This window comes from Cetorhinus maximus, chromosome 22 (assembly GCF_964194155.1).
Source record: "Cetorhinus maximus chromosome 22, sCetMax3.hap1.1, whole genome shotgun sequence".
NCBI lineage: Eukaryota > Metazoa > Chordata > Chondrichthyes > Lamniformes > Cetorhinidae > Cetorhinus > Cetorhinus maximus.
In genome coordinates this window covers 44818367-44841555 of record NC_135900.1, presented here as the reverse complement: position 1 = coordinate 44841555, position 23189 = coordinate 44818367, and the positions used below count along the sequence as shown (strand labels likewise).

Sequence of the window (23189 nt, the reverse complement as noted above, 5' to 3'; positions counted from 1 at the left end):
ACACAAATTAGCATGATTATTGAGAGGCCAAAAAGATTACTTTTGTTTAAATTCATAAAGGCAAGTTGACTCTGATTGGTTGAGGCCAAAAACATGTAAGTATTATGTTAGGGAGTACACTTGTGAGTCAGGAATTATAAGGTAGTGTGTTTGGACAGTGCAGACATGCATCTGTATCCATGATGTGCCTCACCTTGGAGAACTGGATGTGAACACCATCTGTAAAAAGAAAAATAATGTTCCATTCCCCAGTACTAACATTTCTTGATGAGTATATTATTACCACTACCCACCTTCTCCAATCATTTGTTCCAGAAAACTTATGGAAGTTGGATGAGGCAGGAGGTGATATTAACAGCTCGTATATAATTTGGAAATGGAAGACTTCCAGCACCCAGTGAACCACAAGAGGTCAACACCATAGGTGGTGAGAAGAGGAAAAAATTGGTGAGACAGAAAGAAACAAGAATATATGGTATCTTTCATGTCCTCAGAATATCCCAAAGTATTTCAGTCAATAAATTACTTTAAAACTGTTCTCACAGCTGTACTGTAGACAAATACAGCAGCCGATGAGATAAATAACCAGTTAATGCTTGGTAGTGAACATAAGAGGGATGATTATTGGCCAGAACATCAGAAGAACTCCCCTGACCTATTTTTTTAATGGCGCCATGGGATCTTTTACTTGCATGTCAACAGGCAAATGGCCTATCATCTAATAGATGTCACCTCTGACAATTAAGTATCGTCTTAGTATTGTAGAGCAGTGTCAAGCTTATGGTCACTTGGTAGTGCAGAACTTGAGTTTTGCTGGAAAAAAGACCTGCTGTAGAAGCTTTATCAAGTTATTCCCCCAAGCTTTTGTTTAAATTCAAAAAAGTCAAATTGACTCTGATTGGTCAAGGTGTTGCAATGGAGAATGCCCCCTGATTGCCACGCAATCAGCACCCTTTTCTCACACAGTATAAATTGTTGGTCCCCTTGAAAATTGGTATTCTTGTGTCCGTCCTGATGAATGCAAGTCAAAAAGCTTCAACAGCATGTCTCTTCTTTCAGCAATATGTCAGCCTTATATGATGTTCCTCCAGTCAACCCAAGACTTTCTAACTCAGAGGCAAAATTGATACTACTGGACCAAGCTGACACTAGAAAATGGCTGAAATGAGCTGCTTTTATCCATAAATCCTTAGAGTAGATCAGCCAGGCAGATGTGTTAAAAAAAAAGAGGCATTATTGTCTTCAAGACTTGAAACTGAATGAAGATTTCATTCTACAAACACTAATGTTAACAAATAATATTACTCACAGATTGTAAAGGAATCTGTAAGATTTTCTTTGTTGGAACTGGATTCCTCCATCTGCAGAGATCCTGCCACAAATGAAAGGTTTTCTGAGGAACCGTCCACCCGATTGGTACTCATAGAGACCTCTGTTGTAATGGTCGAAACAGAGACTGTGTCCAGTCCCACGCTGGACCCATGAAGAGACACTGGCTCAAGTGAAGGCAGTGAGTGAGAGGAAGAAAGTGCCACTCCTACTGGATTTGAGTTCATTGCAGCAGCATGGATGGACTCACTCAAAGAATTCTCCGGCATGTTATTTACTCGACCAGTCATTGGTTCTGGTTCCATGACAACTGGCAACTCTATTGCGTTAGCGTGAATTGGAATCACTGTGTTCTGCCCTACTACTGCCTCTGCTTCCAAATTATTCCCCACAGAGTCCACAGTAATTGTTTCATGGTTTCTGGAGCCAGAGGGCAATGCTTGTGGCTCTCCTGTGACACCATTCATGGTCAAATTTTCACTCATCCCTTCCGTAGAGATGGGACTATTTACACGAGAAACCGTTTGCATGGAGATGTTAGCATCCAACGGGACATCTTGGTTGTTGCTCTGATGCAGATTCTGAGAGTCGTGAGTGCCTACTTGTCTCGAGTCTATGGATACAATGCTGGACTCCAAACCCACTGCACCACTAGGTTCATAATGATCAAGGGTAGGCTGGCTGTTAGAAACGGGCAGTGCAGGGCTGCCATCCACACTGATAGCACTGGAATGGATGTACTGTGGAGGTGGTCTGTCAGCCAAGTAAGACAAAATACCTGCAGGAAACAACAAATGTAAATCAGTGACAAAGTAAGAAACATTACTTCATATCAAATCATTACTCTTCATTATCGATGCAAAGTACAAGAAGGAAAAAGAGTAGAATGGGGAGAAAAACCACCATTTCTTGGGTAGAAACAAAATTTTTCATCTGGGAACGTGAACATGCGAAGTGGAAAAGGAATTGAATTTTTTGTTGTTCATGTACCCAAAAGTTATGCAAGTACTTTGAAGAATACTTAAAAATCAGATACATTTCTTGGAAATAACATTACACATTACAAAAAGACCAGTGACCTAGCTTGCTAGAGCTTTCAAGGCATTCAGAGATATAACAGACTGTCTCTGGACAGTGCATTCTCAATTTCTGTACTACCATCATAAAGATGTGACCTGTGAAGTCCAAGCCTTCCCCATGGGATTGAGGTCCTGCCAGACTGCTGTTACAGCCCTCATGGCAGCCAATTATACAATAGTATGGCTAAGATCAAGTGTAGTGTTGCAGGGGCGACACCATGGTCCTGCCAAGGCAAGGTCGGGATGGAAGGGCGATAACCAATCGCAATCCGAATCCATACCGTGGGTTACCTATCACCGTCCGAGTCACGGTGAACCACAGCGACGAAGGAGGATCACCTATGGATCGGGGCTTCTTCACCAGGAGGATCCTGTTGAAGGCGTGCGGCTTCCAAGCTACGGAGATCTTCACCCTGCACGACTCCCGCAAAGGTGGTTATTTTGACGTCACGTTCAAGCGAGTGGCAGACTGCGTCCGGCTCCTGAGGGTGTTCGAGGAGAAGAGAGACCTGCCGGAGATGAAGATCCTGACGGCGGAGCCGCACTTTTCTCTGCCGTTGCAACGGGAACGTGAGGTGATGGTGCATGTGTACAACCCCTTCGTCCCTGTCGCCGACGTGGTCACCTTCCTCACCAGGTACTTCGATAAGGTGGGGAGCGGCACCGAGATTCGAGACGACTTGGGGATCTGGACAGGCAAACGCCTGTTTAAGGTCACGCTAAAGACCGATGGTAAGGGAGCCATTTTCCACCCTCCCTCCAGTTTCGCTATCGGGGGAAACCGTGGCTACCTGGTCTACGCTGGGCAACCCAAGCATTGTCGCTCATGCGGCAAGGCTGGTCATGTGGCGGCCAACTGCAGCGCCTCCCTCTGCAAGATCTGCAAACAGGAAGGGCACCAGACAAAAGACTGCAAACAGGCCAAGTGCTGCAACCTGTGTGGCGAGGCAAGTCACCTCTACAGGACCTGCCCCAAACGCTGCCGTACTTACGCACAGGCAGCCAAAGCCGACCAGGGGGAAGCAGAAGAAAGGTTCCGTGTCACTCCAACCACCAAGGCCCCCAGGGAGCTCAACGGGACAAAGGAGGACACAGAGAGAGACAAGGTGGAGAAAGAGATTGAGGCAACAGAGAGCCAATCAACAGCACTACCCCCTGAACCTCCCAGTCCTCAGGAATCAATGGAGGAGGAGGCAGCAGTGGAAAAGCAGCAGGGGGAGTGGCGGACGGTGAAGAACAAGAAAAGTAAGAGGGAGCGAAGAAGAAGCAAAGGCGTTTCCCAGAGAAGCGGCAAGAGGCGTCTCCCATCCGACACGGATGACAAGGGCAGCAGCTCTTCGGATGATGAAGTGCCAGAGCGGCACCGACAGAAGAGGCGGCAAAGCTCCAGGGCGTTGGAGGACGAGACACCCGAGCTCCAGAAAATTGGAGACAACAAGGAGACCAGCGCCCCCCAACTTTGCCTGCAACCTGAGGAGGCCAGTGCACCACAGCCCCTGGAATCTGGGAGCAGTGAGGCAATCATCGCACCCCAGCTCCAGGAAGCCGGGAACAGCAACACCCCAGAGGGGGTGAGTTTTGGAGAAGCTTCTCCAGCAAAGGTCATCTCAAAACCCGCTCTCTACGTGAACCTCCAGATGCCACTGGAGCAGAACACGGCCAAGGAGATCTACCTCAGCCCATCCAAAGTGAAGGAATTTGAGCTCACTACGGGTATGAAGGAGCAGACTAAAGGTCTGGGACTCTCAGAGACAGTGGGTTTGGTAGGAGAATAAATGCTTTAAAATGGGTTTAAAGATTGTATCCATAAATGTGCGTAGCATTAAATCTACTACGCGATGTGTTGCGACCTTGGACTACCTAGCCAAGGTCAAAGCTGACCTGTTGTTTCTGCAGGAGTGTGCGATACCGCACCTCAGCTCCTACAGGCAATGGTCACGATGGTGGTCCCACGGGCCATCGATCTGGTCGGGCGGAAACGACTCTCGTTCCTCCGGCCTGGGTATTCTGCTGCGGGGAGGCAACTTCACCGTCTCCGAGGTCAAGGAGGTGGTGGGCGGGCGACTCCTCGTAGCAGACGTAATGTACAAGAACGCTCCACTCCGGTTAATTAACGTGTATGGCCCGGCACAAGGGGCTGAGCGGCTGGAGGTTTTTCAGCAGCTCCCACTGCTGCTGGCGACCTCCAGGCCGGTCATTCTGGGCGGGGACTTCAACTGCATCATCGATGCGGCTGGACGATCCGGCAGGGCCGGAAGCAGATTGGACGCTACGTCCAGATCCCTGATGGAAACAGTTAAGGATGCCAAGCTGCACGACGTCTTCAGCAACCCTGCAGACGGAGCGCAGCGTAGATACACCTGGTCGCGGCCAGACGGGTCCATTCGTTCCAGGATAGACTTCCTGTTTGTGTCCCGTGCATTCACAGTCAGATCCACCGAGGTCAAGCCGGTGTTCTTCTCTGACCACTGCCTCCTACTGGCGGACTGCCACTTGGAGGAAGACCTGAGGGTGGGCAGGGGGGCATGGAAGCTAAATGTGCAACTGCTGACCCCAGAGAACATTGAGGAGCTCAAGAGGGATTACAAAGGTTGGAGAACCGTGAAACCCCTCTTTGAGTCCCTGACACACTGGTGGGAAGTGATCAAGGGAAGCATCAAGAGGTTTTTCATCCGCAAAGGCACCCAGAAAGCTAGAAAGGAACAGAGGGAAATGTCCCGACTCCAGGAAAAGATGCAGAATCTGCTCCGGCTGCAGTCGATGGGGGTCGATATCAAGGAGGAGCTCCAAGAGGTGAAGGGCCAGCAAGCCTCGCACTTTGCCTCGGAGGCCTCCAAGATCATCTTCCGTTCCAGAGTCCGCTCCGTGGAGCAGGATGAGACGTGCTCACGTTTCTTCTTCCAAAAGGTACACAGAGAGCGCTCTGTGATCAGCAGCCTGAAGGAAGAAGACGGCTCAGTAAAGTCATCACGGTCCGACATTCTGAGGATCAGCAAATCCTTTTATGCCGGACTGTATGACGTGAAGCCCACGGACAGCACGGCCTCCCAGTCCTTCCTGTCCTCTATCACGGAGGTCTTAGACCACAGTACGCGGGAGAGCCTAGACAAACCGCTAACTCCTGACGAACTGACTAAGGCCCTCGAGTCCTTCGAGAAGAGTAAAACCCCCGGAAGCGACGGCCTGCCGGCGGAGTTGTATTCGGCTCTGTGGGACTTGATCGGCCCAGACCTGCTAGAAGTGTATGAGAGTATGCTCCTGGCCGGCAGCATGTCAGAATCCATGAGGAAAGGCATCATCACCCTCATCTACAAGCACAAGGGGGAAAGGGAGGAAATTAGAAATTGGCGACCCATTTCACTGTTGAATGTGGACTATAAGATTCTGTCCAAGGTCATCGCCAACCGGGTCAAATCCGCTCTGGAATTGGTGATTCACCCTGACCAGACCTGCTCTGTGCCAGGCAGGAAGATCTCTGACAGCCTGGCGCTGCTCAGGGATACGATTGCCTATGTACAGGACAGGGGTGTGGATACCTGCCTCATCAGCTTGGATCAGGAGAAGGCCTTTGACAGAATATCGCACACCTACATGGGGGATGTGCTCTCCAAAATGGGGTTTGGGGAGGGAATTCGAAATTGGATCCAACTGCTCTACACTAACATCAGTAGCGCAGTCTCAATCAATGGGTGGGAAACAGATAGCTTTCCGATTAAATCTGGAGTCAGGCAGGGCTGTCCTCTCTCGCCTGTCCTTTTCGTGTGCTGCATAGAACCCTTTGCCGAGTCCATCAGGAAGGATCCGGGCATAAGAGGAGTGACGATCCCAGGCAGTGGAGGCACTCAGGTAAAAGCCTCCCTGTACATGGACGACGTCGCCGTCTTCTGCTCGGATCCGCTGTCGGTGCGCAGACTGATGCACGTCTGCGACCAGTTCGAACTGGCCTCGGGAGCCAAGGTAAATCGTGGGAAGAGCGAGGCCATGTTCTTTGGGAACTGGGCTGACCGATCCTTTGTCCCCTTCACTGTCAGGGCTGACGGCCTGAAGGTGCTGGGGATATGGTTCGGAGGGACCGGGGCATGCGTTAGAAACTGGAAGGAGCGAGTGGCTATGGTGAAAAGGAAACTGGGCATGTGGGAGCGACGCTCCCTCTCCATTGCGGGTAAGAACCTGGTCATCAGGTGTGAGGTACTCTCGCTGTTGCTGTACGTGGCGCAGGTCTGGCCCATTCCACACTCCTGCGCGATGGCGATCACTCGAGCCATCTTCCGCTTTATCTGGAGGTCGAAAATGGATCGTGTCTGCAGGGACGCGATGTACAAGCCTCTAGATAAAGGGGGAAAAAACGTGCCCAACATCGCCCTCATACTGATGGCCACCTTTGTGTGTGGCTGCATCAAGCGGTGCGTAGACCCTCAGTACGCAAACACCAAGTGTCACTACGTGCTGAGGTTCTACCTGTCCCCGGTGTTGCGAAGGATGGGTCTGGCCACGCTGCCGCGGAACGCTCCAAGTAGTTGGACCGTGCCGTACCACCTGTCCCTGGTGGAAAAATTTATGCAGAAAAACACCTTTGACCACAAGTCCATCAGGCAGTGGTCAGCACGTAACGTCCTAGAGGCCCTGAGGGAAAAGGAGAGGGTGGACCCTGTGGGATGGTTCCCCGAGCAGACTGTCAAAGTCATTTGGCAGAATGCCTCATCGCCAGAACTTTCCAACAAGCACCAAGACGTAGCTTGGCTGGTGGTGAGAAAGGCCCTCCCCGTCAGATCCTTCCTACACGCCAGGAGTCTCACCCCCTCTGCACGTTGCCCTCGAGGTGGCTGTGGTGGGGAAGAGACCGTTGTTCACCTCCTTGTGGATTGTGCCTTTGCAAAGAAAGTCTGGAGAGAGATGCAGTGGTTGCTGTCGAGGTTCATCCCGAGCAGTTCTGTGACACAGGACTCTGTGCTCTACGGGCTGTTCCCAGGGACACACACCGAGACAAACATCGACTGCAGCTGGAGGATCATCAACTCGGTGAAAGAGGCGCTTTGGTCTGCCCGAAACTTGTTGGTCTTCCAGCACAAAGAGTTGTCCCCGACCGATTGTTGCGGACTGGCACAATCCAAAGTCCAGGACTACGTGCTGAGGGACGCACTAAAGCTTGGGGCAGCTGCCGCAAAGGCGCAATGGGGAAGGGTCGCTGTCTAAGACCTTTCTACCACAGCGCACCGAGAGACTGGGAACTGTTTAGAGCCCCTCGGGCTGTACAGATCAAAATGAAAGGCTGTAAATGATTGTAATATTGTTTGTACTGATGCACCTGGTGATACATTTTGTAAAAGTTTAACCTGGATTGTACCCTTGTAATGTTGTTTTTGAAATGGTTTTGAATGTGATTGAAGATTTTTTATGAATAAAGTATATTTTTACAAAAAAAAAAATAGTATTAATGAGACACAGGAACAGGTAGTCAGCTTGTTTTTCCATTGGAGGAATTGTGTTTAGCTTAGAGACTAGGAATTGAAAACAAAGTAGTAACTATCATCAACAATAACAAAAAGGGCTGCAGCTGCTCTAGAGTATATTCACCAAAAGATATTCAATTATAAAAACACCATGGTGAGAAAGAAAAGCAAGTCAATGTATTGCAATTACATATGAAGATGCACAGCAGGTCAGTAAGTCAGTCACACATCTGAACGGGAAAGAAATTGGAATGGACTCACTAAAAGCGCAAATAACTGTGCAGAGGAGGCAGCACAGACACACAAAAGGAACGTGAAGGAAGCAGCACAGACACACAAAAGGAACATGAAGGAAGCAGCACAGACGCAGGGAACGTGAAGGAGGCAGCACAGACACAGGGAACGTCAAGGAGGCAGCACAGACACAGGGAACGTCAAGGAGGCAGCACAGACACAGGGAACGTCAAGGAGGCAGCACAGACACAGGGAACGTCAAGGAGGCAGCACAGACACAGGGAACGTCAAGGAGGCAGCACAGACACAGGGAACGTCAAGGAGGCAGCACAGACACAGGGAACGTCAAGGAGGCAGCACAGACACAGGGAACGTCAAGGAGGCAGCACAGACACAGGGAACGTCAAGGAGGCAGCACAGACACAGGGAACGTCAAGGAGGCAGCACAGACACAGGGAACGTCAAGGAGGCAGCACAGACACAGGGAACGTCAAGGAGGCAGCACAGACACAGGGAACGTGAAGGAGGCAGCACAGACACAGGGAACGTGAAGGAGGCAGCACAGACACAGGGAACGTGAAGGAGACAGCACAGACACAGGGAACGTGAAGGAGGCAGCACAGACACAGGGAACGTGAAGGAGGCAGCACAGACACAGGGAACGTCAAGGAGGCAGCACAGACACAGGGAACGTGAAGGAGGCAGCACAGACACAGGGAACGTGAAGGAAGCAGCACAGACACAGGGAACGTGAAGGAGGCAGCACAGACACAGGGAACGTGAAGGAGGCAGCACAGACACAGGGAACGTGAAGGAGGCAGCACAGACACAGGGAACGTGAAGGAGGCAGCACAGACACAGGGAACGTGAAGGAGGCAGCACAGACACAGGGAACGTGAAGGAAGCAGCACAGACACAGGGAACGTGAAGGAGGCAGCACAGACACAGGGAACGTGAAGGAGGCAGCACAGACACAGGGAACGTGAAGGAAGCAGCACAGACACAGGGAACGTGAAGGAGGCAGCACAGACACAGGGAACGTGAAGGAGGCAGCACAGACACAGGGAACGTGAAGGAGGCAGCACAGACACAGGGAACGTGAAGGAAGCAGCACAGACACAGGGAACGTGAAGGAAGCAGCACAGACACAGGGAATGTGAAGGAGGCAGCACAGACACAGGGAATGTGAAGGAAGCAGCACAGACACAGGGAATGTGAAGGAAGCAGCACAGACACAGGGAATGTGAAGGAAGCAGCACAGACACAGGGAATGTGAAGGAAGCAGCACAGACACAGGGAATGTGAAGGAAGCAGCACAGACACAGGGAATGTGAAGGAAGCAGCACAGACACAGGGAATGTGAAGGAAGCAGCACAGACACAGGGAATGTGAAGGAAGCAGCACAGACACAGGGAATGTGAAGGAAGCAGCACAGACACAGGGAATGTGAAGGAAGCAGCACAGACACAGGGAATGTGAAGGAAGCAGCACAGACACAGGGAGCGTGAAGGAAGCAGCACAGACACAGGGAATGTGAAGGAAGCAGCACAGACACAGGGAATGTGAAGGAAACAGCACAGACACAGGGAATGTGAAGGAAACAGCACAGACACAGGGAATGTGAAGGAAACAGCACAGACACAGGGAATGTGAAGGAAACAGCACAGACACAGGGAATGTGAAGGAAACAGCACAGACACAGGGAATGTGAAGGCAGCACAGACACATGATCGTAATGTGAAGGCAGCGGTAAAGACAGATAAATGGCTAACAGAGGAAGTAACAGAGACAAACAGTCATACAAGGGATCATGGCAGGCAGCTCAGAGGCACCTGGAGGAAACAGCACTGTTAGACATGGAGCACATGGGGGACCAGGACTGACAGACAAGAGGCACTGGGAAGCACATGAGTCTGGCAATTGTTGGAATACACAGTACATTTCTGGCATGATGTTTAGAAGAAAGCAAACACAACATGTTTACCTTCTGTTGCCAAGTCTTTACTTACCTGGTAGAATGTGCCGAAAGTAGCTGTTCTCCAGGTGTGAATACGGAGGAGGGGGTAAAGTATAATTTCGCTCCGGAATGCTGCACATTACTCCACGTTCTCCAATGCTCATTGGAAGCATTAATGAAAGGGCTGACGGGAGGGAGCCTAAAGAAGGACTAAGATTCGGTATTGCCACTGGCATTCCTGCAGTTTAAACAGCAAGAAATTAATTAAAATAAGCAAACAAATACTAAATGCTTTCCAAATATACTGCACAGTACAGTGTGTTTTGCTTGAATAAGCACAGGCTAACTGCTAACCCTTCCAGTAACCATCACAAAACACTATCCTTGTCAACAGAAAATGCACACTATCTGCAATAGTACATTATCATCAAGGCTGCTAATTTTGGTGGAAAGGAGGGTGGAATCGCAGAATTAGATCCTTAAATGCCGGTAAAACTGCCAAACCCTATGTTACAAAAATAAAACTGAATTTGGCATGTTCAGTTACTGCAAATTATTGACCCTGATTAAGATTTCACACCATACAGGTATGAATTATTTACAGCAGTGTGACATTGCATGAATCTTTCAGCAATTGCTTGACACTAAAATTACTCAGAAGACAAAGCACCCTGATTACAATGCATCAAAACTTGATAGATCATGAAACCCGAGAAAATCAAATTACCTACTGACTTCTGGGTTAGTGTTCCGTGTTTCTTCAAATGTTGTTTATTGTTCACTTACCACTTACTCTAATTACCCAATCACAACTCGGTCTGTCCCCTTACTCCTCTAGCTCTTTCTCTTCAAGTGTCTCACCCTGTTCCACGCTTCTTGCTGCTCATTTAAAATCCTCATTCTCTACTGCCCACAAAGTGCCACGCCAAGTTTCTCAGTGACATTTCTTCATTGCTTTCCTCCATAAGCCTCTGCGCCAAGTGACTTCTCAATCTCGTCATTTCAACCTCCATCTCAATTCATCAGCTTTCTCTCCTGAGTTCACTGCCCTCTTATCCTCCCTTAATCTCTCCCTCAAAGATGTTTCCCAACCTAAATTCATTGCTACCCTCCTGACCTTGTCATCTCAAGCAACCTCACTACTCTCATCGTATCAATCACAGACAAGGCCATCTGTGATCACTTCCGTGTATTGTTCTCCACCCACATCCCCCTTCCCCCTCCCAACCCTACTTTCTTCTGTCTCTGGAGAAAACTCTCTTCCAATTCAATAACAACTGAACTTCAAAATCGCAACTATCTAGCCTTTGGCCTTCCTCTCACCTGCAGCTCACAAGTCAGCTTAACCCCAACTTCACCTCCACCTCTGATGTCTCCATCAACATCACTTTGTCTCACGCTGGACATTCGCCCTGCTGCAGCCCTCATCTCCGCTCACCTAAGTCCAAATGTTGCAAACTTGAAAGAATATGGCAGACAACTGGTTTAGCGATTCACCATCAGATGCAGCTGGATCATATAAAACACTATCGAATCCTGCTCTCATCTGCCAAAACAGCTCAATATTCCAGTCTCCTCCACATCACAGAGGTGATGGCGTAGTGGTATTGTCACTGGACTAGTAATCTGGAGACTCAGGCTAATGCTGTGGGGGCCATGGCAGCTGGTGGATTTGGATTCTGGTAATAAATTTGGAATATAATGCTCGTCTCAGTAATAATGGCTGTGAAACTATCAATTGTTGTAAAAACCCATCTAGTTCACTATTGTCCCTTTAGGGAAGGAAATTTGCTATCCTTACCTGGCCTACATGTGACTCCAGCCTCCACAGCAATGTGGTTGACTCTTAACTGCCCTCTGAAATGGCCTAGCAAGCCACTCAGTTCAAGGGCAATTAGGGATGAGAAAGAAATGCTGGCCTTGACAGTGATGCCCACATCCCATGAAAGAATGAAAACTCTCACCTCCAACAACAATTGCGAGGACCTCACGAGCATCAATCAGCTGCCTCTGTCACTTCCCTCCCTTACTCTAACCCACTGGGCCAAACTTCCTCTAAGGTTCTGCCCTGCCCTAACCCTAGCACCTTTCTCTAGTTTCTCCCCTTGTGCCCTATCTGAACTCATCTTGTCCATGACATACCTCCTGCTCCCTCGACTCCATTCCCACTAAACTGCTGACCCAACTTCCCTTCCTGGCTCCATGTCAGCAGGTATTGTTAATGCCCACCAAACCACACTCCTTCAAATGTGCTGTCATCACTCCCACCTCAAAAAAACCATTGACCCCTCTGTCCTTGCAAACAACTGTCCCATCTCCAACCTCCCTTTCCTTCTCAAAGTTCTTGAAAGTGTTGTCACCTCCCAAATCCATGCTCATCTTTTCCAGAACTCCAAGTTTGAATTCCTCCAATCAGGTTTCTACCCAGCCACAGCATTGGAACAGGGCATATCAAAATCACAAATGAAGTCTTACGTGACTGTGACAAATTTAAACCATCCCTCCTCTCCACCATTGTCCATCTGGACCAACATTGGGAAGATCATAAGAAATAGCAGGAGGAGAAGGCCATTTGACCCATCGAGCCTGCTCCATCATTCATAAGATAATGGCTGATCTGACTGTGGCCTGAATTCCACTTTCCCCTGCCTGCCCCGATAACCCCCGATTTCCTTGTAGATCAAAAATCTAACTCAGCCTCAAAGATATTCAATGACCCAGCCTCCACTGCTCTCTATGGAAGAGAATTCTAAAGATTAACGATCCTTTGAGAAAAATTCCTCCTCATCTCCATCTTAAATGGGAGACCCTTATTTTGAAACTATGTCCCCTAGATCTAGATTACCCACGAGAGGAAAGGTCCTTTCAGCGTCTACTCTGTCAAGCACCCTCAGAATCTTATATGTTTCAATAAGATCACCTCTCATTCTTCTAAGCTCCAATGAATGTAGGCCCAAGCTGCTCAATCTTTCTTCATAAGACAATCCCTTCATGTCAGGAATCAGCCTAGCGAACCTTCTCTGAGCTGCTTCCAGTGCAATCCAATTAAACAAGGAGACCAAACTCCAGTACTCCAGGTGCGGTCTCACCAATGCCCTGTACAGTTGTAGCATGACTCCCCAACTTTCATATTCCATCCGTCTTGCAAAAAATGCCAATATTCCATTTACCATCCTAATTACTTGCTCTACTTGCATGCTAAGATTTTGTGATTCATGTACAAGGACACCCAGATCCCTCTGAAGTGCAACATTGTGCTGTCTCTCTCCATTTGAATAATATTCTGCTTTTCTATTCTTCCTGCCAAAGTGGATAATCTCACATTTTCCCACGTTATACTCCATCTGCCAAATTTTTGCCCACTCACTTAACCTACCTATATCCCTTTTGCAGACTTACTCACAACTTCTCCCCCTCAATCCTCCTCAGAACTTGCTTTCCTACCTATTGTTGTATCACAGAGTCACAGAATTGTTCCAGTGTAGAAGGAGGCCATTTGGCCCATCATGTCTGCACGGTGCTCTGTGCATTTTAACTTAATGCCAATCTCCTGCCTTTTCCCCATAACCCTGCACATTGTTTCTATTTAAATAATCATCCAATGCCCTCTTGAATGCCTCAATTGAACCTGTCTCCACCACACTTCCAGGCAGTGCATGCCAAACCCTAATGACTTGCTGTGTGGAAAAGTTTTTTCTCATCTCGCATTTGCTTCTTTTGCAAAACACTTTAAAACTGTGCTCTCTGGTTCTCGATCCATTTATGAGCGGGAACTATTTCTCCCTATCTACTCTGTCCAGACCCCTCATGATTTGAAAACTTCTATCAAGTCACTTAGCCTTCTCCTCTCCAAGGAGAACAGTCCCAACTTCTCCAATCTTTCCTCATAACTAAAGTCTCTGCAACCATTCTCAGAGATCTCTTCTGCACTCTCCACTGCATTCACATCCTTCCTATAGTGTGGTGCCCAGAACTGTACAGAATACTCCAGCTGAGGTCTAACCAGTGTCTTATATAAGTTCACCTGCTCTTGTACTCTATGTCCCTATTAATGACGCCTAGAATACTGTATGCTTTATCATCAGCAAATTTGGCTACAAGACAGTCGGTCTCTTCAAAGTCATGAATATAGATTGTAAATAGTTGCGGTCCCAGCACTGATCCCTGCGGCACTCCACTAGTTAACAGTTGTCAAGTTGAAAATTACCCATTTATCCCGACTGTTTCCTGTTAGTTAGCCAGTCCTCTATCTACATTAATATATTACCCCCAACACCATGAGTTCTCATCTTGTGCAGTAACCTTTTATGTGTCTCCTTATGCTTTTTGAAAATCCAAATACACGACACCTACTGGTTCCCCTTGATCCACCCCACTTGTTACATTCTCAAAGGACTCCAATATGTCAAACACAATTTCCCTTTCACAAAACCATGTTGATGTTGCCTGATAGTATTTTTTTTCAAAATGTCCTCCTACTACCTCCTTAATAATGGATTCTAGCATTTTTCCAATGACAGATGTTAAACTAACTGGCCTATAGTTTCCTGCTTTCTGTCTCCCTTACTCCTTGAATAGTGATTGTGACCAAAGCCATTGTCTTTGGTATCTGCCATAAACTCTGTTCCCTAGGCACTGACTCCATCCCTGTCACTAGCAACAGTCTAAGACTGAACCAGACTTGGTTTGTTGATACCATGGTGTCATATTTGACCCTGAGGTGAGCTTCTGACTACATATTCACTCATCTCTAAGACCAAACGTTTCCACCCCCTTAACAATGTCCAACATTGCCTCAGCTTATCTGCTGCTGAAACTCTCATCCATGCTTTTGTTACATCTAGACTTGCAACAACGCACCTGGGCTGGCCGCCAAAATTCTACCCTCCGTAAACTCTAGGTCATCCAAAACTCTGTGCCTGGACTAACTTGTACAAAGTCTAGTTCACCCATTAGCCCTGTGCTCACTGAACTACATTGGTCTTGGTTAGCAACGCCTCAATTTTTATTTTCAAATTCTTCTGTGGCCTGGCCTCTCCCTTTCTCTGTAATCTCCACCAGTCTTACAACCCCAGAAGTATCTGTGCTCCTCTAATACTGGTCTCTTGAGCATCCCACCCTAAGCCCTAAACTGTGGAATTCCCTCCCTAAACCTCGCCGTCTCTTTACCTCTCTTTCCTCCTTTAAGACATTCCTTAAAACCTACCTCTTTGACCAAGCTTTTGGTCATCTGCCTTAATATCTCTTTACATGGTTGTGTCAAATTTTACTTCATAATGCTCCTGTGAAGTGCTCTGGGGCGTTTATTATGTTAAAGGTGCTACATAAATACAAAAAGTTGTTGCTGTTTCTGGTCCCTGGGCTAAATTGACTAGGCAATTCCCAAGTCCCAGGGATCTGAGAGAATTTTACACCCACCACTCATGAAACCCCCTCCCCAACACAAATGCTATATGAGATTCCTACATAGCATTAAATAACCTCAAACCCAGCCCTGAGATAATAATCTTTTTAAAGTGACTCTCCATGGCCATTTTGCAACTCAAGCTTTAGTAATGCTTGCAATTCTCAGAGCTTCCCAACAAATTGCTGAAATGGAGCCATGGGAGTAACACACTATTCTTTGTACTCCACTTTGGCACTACTAGGACCTGTTGTCAAACAATTCTCAACGGAAGTTATCTCCAAGGCACATGGCTGATATTTGGCCCATTCCCTTTTTTCAAATGGGTTGTTGGTGTGCCAATGTGAGACAAAGATACACATTCCACAATGGGGAATGATGGGGCTACCTTACGTTTTAATTTCAAATTGAACAAATAACTGCCTACATTTATATAGTTCTTTGGTCCCACTGAATGTCAGAGACATTCTCCTAGTAAAATCTGCACTCCAGATCTAATACTGAGGCACAATGTATTTGGACAGCAAGATCTCGAGAAAGAAGCATTCTGAGGCATCATGAAACTTCAGCTGAGGTTTCAATAAAAGCCTAATCCAAATGCAAATAAAATTACCGAGAGCACCTATGGCTCATTGATTTTACAGGCAAAATTGTTACAAACTCGCAAATAAGTTTAAGATCATAGAACAGCCAAATCTCGGCTCACATGCTCTTTGCAGCTCTTTGACACGCGCAGTGCTGCTCATTCCTTGCGCTATTAAACTCATTAAATCACGCATTGGACGGAAGCAAACAGCCAGGTGCAGCCTTGGCCACCAACAGCTTCACAGAGGGAGAGAACCAGAGAGCAGGCAGCAACATTGGGAGGAGGGAAGGAGGAGGGTTAAGGTCAACGATTTAGCACCATCGCAAGTTTTTTCATAGTTTCCCGCTGGTTTTAAGTAGGGCCATATGACCTTCAGCGCCATTTTCTCCAGCTCCCAAACCCACCTTCTTGCTGCTGACCCTCCAACTTATGGCCTCTGTCTGGGAAGGGGGGAAACAGTTTAATATAGAACAGGAATTCAAGAAGCTGTATTGAGATACAGGTATTCTGATTCAAATTTGTTGCTGAGTAGGTGGTTACAACTTTTTTTTCAGGTAAAAATCAAACTTTTTTTTTAAAATCTCGACTGATTTTCTACATTGGAAGAGCAAGGCTGCCAAAGTCAGTTAAGCAGTGATCTTGTGCTAGCTCTGATGTGTGTCAGTGAAGCAGATTTGATTTTACTACAATCTGAATTGTGTGTGAAGGAAGCCTGGAAAAGAGGAAAAAGCTGACAGTTTCCTCACAGAAGCGACAGTAACAAAAATGTGTCTGTAAAGGTTCTCAGTGCCCTGTGGCTCTTGAATGTCTGAAGATTATCATTTGCGGGCCTTTTTTTTTAAACGGGATGTGCGCATTATTGCCCATCCCTAATTGTCTTCGAGAAGGTGGTGGTGAGCTGCCTTCTTGAACCACTGCAGTCCATGTGGTGTAGGTACACCCACAGTGCTGTTAGGGAGGAATTTCCAGGATTTTGACCCAGCGACAGTGAAGGAACGGCGATATATTTCCAAGTCAGGATGGTGAGTGACTTTGAGGGGAGCTTCCAGTTGGTGGTATTCCCATGTATCTGCTGCCCTTGTCCTCCTTATTGGTAGCAGTCATGGGTTTGGAAGGTGCTGCCTATGGAACTTTGTTAAGTTTCTGCAGTGCATTTTGTAGATGATACACACTGCTGCTACTCTTGGTCGGTGGTGGAGGGAATAAATGTTAGTGGATGGGGTGCCAGTCAAGTGAGCTGCTTTGTCCCGGATGGTGTCAAGCTTAAGTGTTGTTGGAGCAGCACTCATCCAGGCAAGAGGAGAGTATTTCATCACACTCCTGACTTGGAGATGGTGGGAGTCAGGAGGTGAGTTCCTCGTCTCAGGATTCCTAGCCTCTGACCTGCTCTTGTAGCCACAGTATTTATATGGCTCATCCAGTTCAGTTTCTGGTCAATGGTAATCCCCAGGATGTTGATAGTGGGGGATTCAGTGATGGCAATGCAATTGAATGTCAAGGGGCGATGGTTAGATTCTCTCTTGTTGGAGATAGTCGTTGCCTGGCACTTGCATGGTGCGAATGTTACTTGCCACTTGTCCGCCCAAGCCTGGATATTGTCCAGGTCTTGCTGCATTTAGACACAGACTGCTTCAGTATCCGAGGAGTCGTGAATGGTGAACATTGTGCAAACATCAGCAAACATTCTTACTTCTGACCTTATGATGGAAAGTAGATCATTGATGAAGCAGCTGAAGATGGTTGGGCCTAGGACACTACCCTGAGGAACTCCTGCAGTGATGTCCTGGAACTGAGATAATTGACCTCCAACAGCCACAGCCATCTTCCTTTGTGCTAGGTATGACTCCAAACAGCAGAGAGTTTTCCCCCTGATTCCCATTGACACCAGTTTTGCTAGGGCTCCTTGATGCCACACTTGGTCAAATGCTGCCTTGATGTCAAGGGCAGTCACTCTCACCTCACCTCTGGAGTTCAGCTCTTTTGTCCATGTTTGAAGTAAGGCTGTAATGAGGTCAGAAGCTGAATGAACTTGGCAGAACCCAAACTGAGTATCATTGAGCAGGTTATTGCTAAGCAAGTGCCGCTTGATAGAACTGTTGATGACCCCATCCATCATTTTACTTATGAGCAAGAGTAGACTGATGGGGCTGTAATTGGCCAGGTTTGATTTGTCATGATTTGTGTGTAAATACCTGGGCTATTTTCCACATTGCCAGGCAGATGCCAGTGTTGTAGCTGTACTGGACCAGCTTGGCTAGGAGCGCGGCGAGTTCTGGACCACAAGCCTTCAGTCTATTGTATTCAGGAATATTGTCAGGCCCCATGGCCTTTGCAGTATCCAGTGCCTTCAGCCGTTTCTTGATATCACGCGGCGTAAATCAAATTGGCTGAAGACTGGCGTCTGGTCGGGGACCTCTGAAGGAGACCGAGATGGATCATCCACTCAACAAGATTGTTGCAAATACTTCTTTTGCACTGATGTGCTGGGCTCCTCCATCATTGAGGATGGGGATAGTTGTGGAGCCTTCTCCTCCAGTGAGTTGTTTAATTGTACATTCACGACTGGATGTGGCAGGACTGTAGAACTTAGGTCTGATCCACTGGTAGTGGAAACGCTTAGCTCTGTCTATTACTTGCTGCTTATGCTGTTTGGCATGCAAGTAGTCCTGTTTTGTAGCTTCACCAGGTTGACACCTCATTTATAGGTATGCCTGGTGCTGCACCTGGCATGCCCTACAGCACTCTTCATTGAACCAGAGTTGATCCCCTGGCTTGATGATAATGGTACAGTGGGGGATATGATCGGGCCATGAGGTTACAGATTGTGCTCGAGTACAACTCTGCTGCTGCTGCTAATGGCCCACTGCAACTCATGGATGCCCAATCTTAAGTTGCTAAATCTGTTCAAAATCTAGCACATTTAGCACAACGGTAGTACCACACAAGACGATGGAGGATATCCTCAATGTGAAGACAGGACTTTGTCTCCACAAGAACTGTGTAGTGGTCACTCCTACTGATACTGTCATGGACAGATGCATCTGCGGCAGGATGAGGTCAAGTATGTTTTTCCCTCTTTTGGTTCCCTCACCACCTGCCCCAGACCCAGTCTAGCAGCTATAATCTTTAGGACTCAGTCAGTTGTGGTGGTGCTACTGAGCCACTCTTGGTGATGGACATTGAAGTCCCCCACCCAGAGTACATTCTGCGCTCTTGCCACCTCAGTGCTTCCTCCAGCTGTTCAACATGGAGGAGCACTGATTCATCAGCTGAGGGGGGTGGGATGGTACGTGGTAATCAGCAACAGGTTTCCTTGCCCATGTTTGACCTGATGAGACTTCATGAGGGCTGGAGTTAATGTTGAGGACTCCCAGGGCAACTCCCTCCTGATTGTATACCACTGTGCCACCACCTCTGCTGGATCTGTCCTGCCAGTGGAACAGGACATATCCAGGGATGGTGATGGTGGTGTCTGGGGCATGATCTGTAAGGTATGATTCCATGAGGTATGTAAGGTAAGATTCCTGTTGCTTGATTAGTCTGTGTGACAGCTCTCCCAATTTTGGCATTGTTAGTAGGGAGGGCTTTGCAGGGTTGACAAGGCTGTGTTTGCCGTTGTCATTTCCGGTGCCTAGATCAATGCCGACTTTTTAGTGGTTTGATACAAGTGAGTGGTTTGCTAGACCATTTCAGAGGACATTTAGGAGTTTTTTTTTATTCATTCATGGGGTGTGGGCGTCGCTGACTAGGCCAGCATTTATTGCCCATCCCTAATTGCCCTTGTTTTCAGGGGACAACCAGGTAAGGGTGGCAGATTTCCAACAGTTAAAGCACTTCAGCATTAGTGAACTGGATGGGTTTTACAACAATCGACAATGGTTTCATGGTTATCATTAGACTTCTAATTTCAGATTTTTATTGAATTCAAATTCCACCATCTGCCATGTCCAGTGACAATGCCACTATGCCAGCGCCTCCCCCTAAGGTTCAGAAGGTTTGTCCACCTCTGCCATAGAATGATACAAGCTCAGAAAGGCTCACAAACCTTTAGTGAAAACAGGATTAAGATTCTAAAATGGTGTTAATCATCTACAAAGTTCCCAGTCTGGAGCTGATGGGTAGAGGCTTGCTAATTACAGCAAGGAGTTAAAGTTACGTATTCAATGAGGCAAGAACATTGAGAAAGATAAACGACAAAACAGACACTTGCAAGAAGTGGTAATTCAAAGAAAAGAAAATGCAACTGGCACTCAAGAGTTCGCTGGGTGACTGGTCAACAGGGAATGTGCAGTCTACTGACTGATAGGTGGCAGGGAATATCAGCTATTGCACTCTGAATTCTTCCAGTTTAAATCAGCTTTTCATACCTGGAGCTGGGAGAGGGTTTTGGGTGGGTGAACCCATGCCTAGGTGACTTCCCGTAACAGGTAAGGTGCTGCTAACAGATGAAGCACTCAGCTGATCCATTCCCACAGAACTCAGGTTCATGTCATTCATGCTGGAAAATACACAATGTATGTGTTATCAATTGTTGATGTGGCCTGAGATTAACTGGTGTAGCATTCTCAAACACAGTTTATTTCAACAAAGTTACGCAGGAACCAATACTTAAAGTACAGATAGTGTAACAAAAGACATTTCCTTACATTAAAGAACATGCATTGATCCAAAATCTCCATTGGGATTCACTGCCAAACGTACTTTATACGATGGCCACCTTCATCCCACAAATCCAACAGGGAACTGGGTTTATAGTCCTACATTGCAAATCTGACCATTCATTTACTGACCGAGAGATCTGATTATATAAACTCCAGAGAATCCAACGTCACCCTGTCCTATAATGATCCTGACTCTGTGCATCTGAACAGCACTAACTTAATTCATTCCAGGGTTACAGACTGGGGCCAAATGAGTTGACTGCACTAAGGCTTTTCAAAAAAAAACCTATCCTTCCAACCAACCATTGTCATTTTGCACTCTTCATTATTTTCTCACTTCCTCACCATGCAAGCAACAAAATTAACCAAGAACAATATACAGGCACTGCATCATAGAGAAAAGAAACTGGTTCCCTCAAACACTGATCACATGTTTCCAAGATAAAAGCAAGAATTTTACCTGAAGGTGTCTCCTGGTTTATCCTATCCCAGAAGGTTTTCACTCCTGAAATATCCATCTATTCCCACTGTAGAAAGCAAGAGAATGTCAGGGTAAAGACAATATATGGAACTCCATACACACATGCAACATGGTCTAGCCTAGTTACAACACAAATCCATACAGTACACGCCTGCCTACACCAGCCCTCGTATAATCCCAACCAATACGGATACCAGTCCAGCACCAACCAACTCATCTGCAGCCCAGGCCCAGCACAAAGCATCCTACTGAAACCTGAGGTCACATGCCAGCACAGGCTTTATCAGCATATAACATGCTTACTCAACCAGCTTACACCAACGAAACCACGAAATACTTAACAGGAATCCAGTACAAATGCACAAACCATAAAGATACAACCACCAAATGCAATCCATGAATATATACAGATCCTTTACCACAGACACCCAGTCTGTGCAGCATAGAAAATGTTGAGCAGATGCATGTCCTACTCAAAAAAAAACCATCAGTTGCACCTTGGCCAATCACTCTCATCAGATGTGGGTTGTGTAAAGTGGGCTCAGGTCCTGCATGGAGCTGGTGCAGGTCAGGCCGGGAGCAGGGGGGTCAGGCCGGACACACAGAGGAGGAGGGGGGCGAGGGCGGGCCGGACACACAGTGGGTGCGGGGCGGGCCGGACACCCGCACAGTTAAGCTAACACAGTAAGGAGCTGTGCAGTGGCCACCCCGGGCCGGGCTGGGCCGGGTAGCAGAGTCAGGGCTGTCAGGGTATCCGGCTGATAGTCTTTAGCCGGGTTAATAATGCCTCAGTCTGGGTTATCAATGATGCTCGCTCTGTGCGCGGTCCCAATCAGCCTAACAGTTGCTGGGAGCTGGGACAGGCCTGGTTGGGTGTTGCTGTGCCTAGCCCGGGCTCCTCACTATCTCGGCCTCTTTCCCGCTATCTCGCCTTTGCTACTTTGCCTCCTTTCTGTTGTCTTTTTCTCCCGATTGTTTGTCACTGACCTGACAGTCCGCGCAGCCGCACATCCAGCCACGACTCCACACCGCCGCACTGCGCCTGCGCTCTCCCAATGCGCCCCCTGCTGCTCATTCTCAGAAAAGGCTCAACTCGCAACACCGGACCCACAGTCGAGGTCAGGACACTAGTTAACCAGGCTGTGAGAAGTATTAGGAAAGGTTAAGTTATTGGGGCAGAACTTGCATTTGTTTAATCATATTCTCAGGACTTCCAAAGTGCTTTGTACCCAATGAATTATCTTTTCAGTGTAGTCACTGTATCACAGGCATGTGTCCACGAAGATACCACAAGTAAGAATGAAACCAAGCTTTGGGGTGGGTGGGGGCGGTTTTAAAGTTCAATTTGCAAATGAAAGGAAGGATGAAATTTTTCAGGTTTTAGATCCTTGGAATTAATGAGCTGGAAGAGGAAACAATGCATATAATTGGTTGCCATGAAAGGAGAAGCAGTTTTTTTGGAGGCAAAATCAGCAATGGAAATGATCTGGGGTTCCATTTGTATTTGGAGGAAGCAACTTTCTTGCTTCCAACTTCTGTAAAAAGTAAAAGACAGAGAAATGCAGTGGATTTCCAGTGGACTCCCCAGTGATATCATTTAACTGCTCCAGGTGAAGGAGTCTGTACATTTTGATCAAATGTTTATTCTGTTAAGTTTGTACTGCACATTTAGGATTAATATTGGTCTATGATATATAAAGTTTTAAATATAGAGGGACAGCACCTTGCTGCCATCACACTTTACTTTGTGAGGTCATTAAAATTATTCCTACACCCAAGGGGATGTAACTTGGGGTTACGGAGCTGATGCTAAAGCCCTGATATTTTGCAGGGAGGTGGGAGGAAGTGGGGGAGTACAGTATTGCAGAGTAAACCCAGCCAAGCTGGGGATGGAGAGCTCCTATCAAATTTAACATCACAATTTCATTATAATTTATTCTTCTGTTTCCCATCCGGCAGCCATACTAATAGACAAGCTGGCCAGCTGCTGAGTAGAGAAAGAAGGCCA

General features: G+C 47.3%; 1 protein-coding gene across 2 annotated transcripts in view; it reads right to left on the bottom strand.

The window, feature by feature from the left end:
* The window catches only part of prdm4 (PR domain containing 4), a 42411-nt gene extending 20176 nt beyond the window's left edge, over positions 1–22235 (bottom strand). The window contains exons 1-5 of one of the 2 annotated variants that reach the window (XM_078568234.1): positions 22169–22225; positions 21161–21227; positions 20407–20537; positions 10102–10287; positions 1310–2107 (exon numbers count right to left, since the gene is read on the bottom strand). In XM_078568234.1, coding sequence (XP_078424360.1) covers positions 1310–2107; positions 10102–10287; positions 20407–20536 — 1114 coding nt within the window. In that variant the 5' untranslated portion in view covers position 20537; positions 21161–21227; positions 22169–22225. Of the gene's footprint in view, positions 1–1309; positions 2108–10101; positions 10288–20406; positions 20538–21160; positions 21228–22168 lie in introns of both variants that reach the window. The other variant, XM_078568235.1, reaches the window with a different exon arrangement.
* Between the last annotated feature and the right edge of the window lie 954 nt (positions 22236–23189).